The sequence below is a fragment of the Rhinopithecus bieti genome, unplaced genomic scaffold, assembly GCF_001698545.2.
Source record: "Rhinopithecus bieti isolate Rb0 unplaced genomic scaffold, ASM169854v2 scaffold_23529, whole genome shotgun sequence".
Taxonomy (NCBI): domain Eukaryota; kingdom Metazoa; phylum Chordata; class Mammalia; order Primates; family Cercopithecidae; genus Rhinopithecus; species Rhinopithecus bieti.
Window position 1 is genome coordinate 117,079 of NW_016810813.1, and position 4,570 is coordinate 121,648.

At 57.7% G+C, this 4,570-nt stretch overlaps 1 protein-coding gene across 1 annotated transcript; it reads left to right on the forward strand.

Moving 5' to 3' along the window:
* Positions 1 to 364: 364 nt before the first annotated feature.
* Positions 365 to 4,531, forward strand: SOST (sclerostin). The gene is made up of 2 exons (XM_017892802.1): positions 365 to 625; positions 3,452 to 4,531. The coding sequence occupies exons 1-2, from the start codon at positions 406 to 408 to the stop codon at positions 3,871 to 3,873; spliced, it is 642 nt and encodes a 213-aa protein (XP_017748291.1). The 5' UTR covers positions 365 to 405; the 3' UTR covers positions 3,874 to 4,531.
* The last annotated feature ends 39 nt before the right edge of the window (positions 4,532 to 4,570 follow it).

Here is a 4,570-nt window from a genome sequence, read left to right on the forward strand (position 1 = left end):
GTCCACAGTTTGTTTTGAGAATGCCTGAGGGCCCAGGGAGACAGACAATTAAAAGCCGGAGCTCATTTTGATATCTGAAAACCACAGCCGCCAGCACGTGGGAGGTGCCGGAGAGCAGGCTTGGGCCCTGCCTCACACGCCCCCTCTCTCTGGGTCACCTGGGAGTGCCAGCAGCAATTTGGAAGTTTGCTGAGCTAGATGAGAAGTCTTTGGTGAGGGTTTGCTCTGAGCACACCCCTTTCCCTCCCCCACCGGGGCTGAGGGAAACATGGGACCAGCCCTGCCCCAGCCTGTCCTCATTGGCTGGCATGAGGCAGAGGGGGGCTTTAAAAAGGCGACCGTGTCTCCGCTGGAGACCAGAGCCTGTGCTACTGGAAGGCTGTGTGCCCTCCTCTGGCTGGCACCATGCAGCTCCCACTAGCCCTGTGTCTTGTCTGCCTGCTGGTACACGCAGCCTTCCGTGTAGTGGAGGGCCAGGGGTGGCAGGCCTTCAAGAATGATGCCACGGAAATCATCCCCGAGCTCGGAGAGTACCCCGAGCCTCCACCGGAGCTGGAGAACAACAAGACCATGAACCGGGCGGAGAACGGAGGGCGGCCTCCCCACCACCCCTTTGAGACCAAAGGTATGGGGTGGTGGAGAGAATTCTTAGTAAAAGGTCCTGGGGAGGTTTTAGAAACTTCTCTTTGGGAGGCTTTGGGAAGACTGGGGTAGACCCAGTGAAGATTGTTGGCCTCTGCCAGCACTGGTCAAGGAACAGTCTTGCCTGGAGATGGGGGAAGGATGGCTCACTGGTGCAGCCTTCTAATTCAGGTGCAGGGGCATGAGGCAACAGACACTGGTGAGAGCCCAGGGCAGGGAGGGGCCTGGGGTGGTGAGGGTATGGCATCAGGTTATCACAACAGGCTCCGGGACTCAGAAAAGGTTTCAAAGAATCTCCTCCTGGGAACATAGGAGCCACGTCCAGCTGCTGGTACCATTGGGGAGGGAACAAGGTAAGGGAGCCTCCCATCCACAGAACAGCACCTGCAGGGCGCCAGACACTCTATGCTGGCAGTGGCTGTCCCCATGACACAGACCCACATCATGGAAGCCCCAGGAGGTGAACCCCTAGCTCGAAGGGGAAGAAACAGGCTCCATGCACTCAGTAACTTGGTAGTGAGGAGAAGAGCTGAGGTTTGAATCTGGTTTGATCCAACTGCAAGATAGCCCTGGTGTGTGTGGGAGGTGTTGGGGATAGATCTCCACAAAGTAGTGGGAGAGGAAGGCCAGAGAGACACCCCTGCAGTGTGCATTGCCCATGGCCTATCCAGGGAGCTGGCACTTGAAGGAATGAGAGTTTTCCACAGTTTTAGCCCCTGACATGGGTGCAGCTGAGTTCAGGCCCTGGAGGGGAGGCAGCATCCTCTGCGCAGGAGTAGGCACATCTGTCCTCTGCGGCCACCCCATTCCCAGCCTTGCCTCATTCCAGGGGAGGAGAAGGAAGAGGGACCCTGGGTTCCTGGTCAGGCCTGCACAGAGAAGCCCAGGTGACAGTGTGCATCTGGCTCTACGGTTGGCAGGAATCACGAGGCCGTGGGTGGGGGCTGGAATGACACTTCAGACTAAGGGCTTCCCTGCCCTCTGGCCATTATCCAGGTGGCAGAGAAGTCCACTGCCCAGGCTCCTGGACCCCAGCCCTCCCTGCCTCATAACCTGTTGGGGCTATGGGGTGCTAAAAAGGGCAACTGTATGAGAGGCCAGCCAGGACCCTGTGTCTTCCAAATGGAGGACAAGGGTGCCTCCTCCCACAGCTCCCCTTCTAGGCAAGGTCAGCTGGGCTCCAGTGACCGCCTGAAGGGCTGTAAGGAACCCAAACACAAAATGTCCACCCTGCTGGACTCCCATGAGAGGCCACAGCCCCCGAGGAAGCCACGTGCTCAAAACAAAGTCACAATCTGCAGAGGAAGTGCCTGACCTGGGGCACTATTCTTGGAAAGCCCCCAAATGCCCCCTTCCCTGGGCAAATGTCCCCCTGACCACACACACCCCAGCCCTGCAGAGGTGAGGATGCAAACCAGACCACAAACCAGAAAGCAGCCCCAGACAATGGCAGTGGCCACATCTCTCCCACTGTGCTTGCTCTCCAGAGTGGGGGTGGGGGTCGGCCTTCTCTGTCCCCTCTCTGGTTTGGTCTTATTTTTCATTCTTTCGTGTCACATTGGAACTATCCCCATGAAACCTTTGGGGGGTGGGGGTGGGCCTTCTCTGTCCCCTCTCTGGTTTGGTCTTAAGATTATTTTTCATTCTTTCGTGTCACATTGGAACTATCCCCATGAAACCTTTGGGGGGTGGACTGGTACTCACATGACCAGCTATTTAAAAAGCTCCCACCCATCTAAGTCCACCATAGGAGACATGGTCAAGGTGTGTGCAGGGGATCAGGCCAGGCCTCAGAGCCCCACCTCTGCCTGCCCAGGGAGTATCACCATGAGACGCCCATTCAGATAACACAGAACGAGAAATGTGCCCAGCAGAGAGCCAGGTAAATGTTTATGGCAGCTGAACCTGTAGGTTTTGGGTCAGAGCTCAGTCCCCCTATGGTAGGAAAATAACTAGAGTAAAAAACAGCCCTCGGCTCCATCCCCCAGCCCAGCCTCCCATGGGTGCTCGAACACAGAGCCTCCACTCTTGTGGGAGCCAAAAGGTGCTGGGACCCCAGGGAAGTGGAGTCTGGAGATGCAGCCCAGCCTTTTGGGCAAGTTCTTTTCTCTGGCTGGGCCTCAGTATTCTCATTGATAATGAGGGGGTTGGACACACTGCCTTTGATTCCTTTCAAGTCTAATGAATTCCTGTCCTGATCACCTCCCCTTCGGTCCCTCGCCACCACAGCAGCTGCCCTGATTTATTACCTTCAATTAACCTCTACTCCTTTCTCCATCTCCTGTCCACCCCTCCCAAGTGGCTGGAAAAGGAATTTGGGAGAAGCCAGAGCCAGGCAGAAGGTGTGCCGAGTACTTACCCTGCCCAGGCCAGGGACCCTGCTGCACAAGTGTGGCTTAAATCATAAGAGGACCCTAGGAGAGAAATGATAATAGTAATTTAACATAACAGCTGATGCTTTCAGCTATATCTGCCAAATGGTATTCTCTGCATTGCGTGTGGAATGGATTAACTCACAATGTTTGGGGCGGCCCATTTTACAGACCGGAAGAAGAGATTAAGGAACTTGCCCAAGATGACACCAGCAGTGAGCGATGGAGCCCTGGTGTTCGAACCCCAGCAGTCATTTGGCTCCGAGGGGACAGGGTGCGCAGGATAGTTTTCCACGAGCTCTAGAGCATCTGGGACCTTCCTGCAAGCCTCTGGAGACAGGCTTGGCAAAAGCAGGGCTGGGGTGGAGGGAGTCGGGCCGGGCCAGGGCAGGGGTGGCCAGGCGGGCGGCCACCCTCACGCGCGCCTCTCTCCTCAGACGTGTCCGAGTACAGCTGCCGAGAGCTGCACTTCACCCGCTACGTGACCGACGGGCTGTGCCGCAGCGCCAAGCCAGTCACTGAGTTGGTGTGCTCCGGTCAGTGCGGCCCGGCACGCCTGCTGCCCAACGCCATCAGCCGCGGCAAGTGGTGGCGCCCAAGTGGGCCCGACTTCCGCTGCATCCCCGACCGCTACCGCGCGCAGCGTGTGCAGCTGCTGTGTCCCGGTGGTGCCGCGCCGCGCGCGCGCAAGGTGCGCCTGGTGGCCTCGTGCAAGTGCAAGCGCCTCACCCGCTTCCACAACCAGTCGGAGCTCAAGGACTTCGGTCCCGAGGCCGCTCGGCCGCAGAAGGGCCGGAAGCCGCGGCCCCGCGCCCGGGGGGCCAAAGCCAACCAGGCCGAGCTGGAGAACGCCTACTAGAGCCCTCCCGCGCCCCTCCCCACCGGCGGGGCCCCGCGCCCCACGTTTCTGTCCTCTGCGCGTGGTTTGATTGTTTATATTTCATTGTAAATGCCTGCAACCCAGGGCAGGGGGCTGAGACCTTCCAGGCCCTGAGGAATCCCGGGCGCCGGCAAGGCCCCCCTCAGTCAGCCAGCTGAGGGGTCCCGCGGGGCAGGGGAGGGAGTTGAGAGTCACAGACACTGAGCCACGCAGCCCCGCCTCCGGGGCCGCCGACCTTTGCTGGTCCCACTTCAGAGGAGGCAGAAATGGAAGCATTTTCACCGCCCTGGGGTTTTAAGTGAGCGGTGTGGGAGTGTGAAAAGTCCAGGGAGTGGTTAAGAAAGCTGGATAAGATTCCCGCTTGCACCTCACTGCCCATCAGAAAGCCTGCGGCGTGCCCAGAGCACAAGACTGGGGGCATCTGTAGATGTGGTTTCTAGGCCTGGTTCTGCCACTAACTTGCTATGTAACCTTGAACTGCACAATTCTCTTTCGGGATCTCAGTTTCCACTTTGTAAAATGAGGATGGATGTGGGAATAGGATCTCGAGGAGATTACTGGCATATGATTCCAAGGACTCCAGTGCCTTTTGAATGGGCAAAAGTGAGAGAGAGAGAGAGAGAAAGAGAGAGAGAGAGAGAGAGAGAGAGAGAGAGAGAGAGAGAGAGAGAGAGAG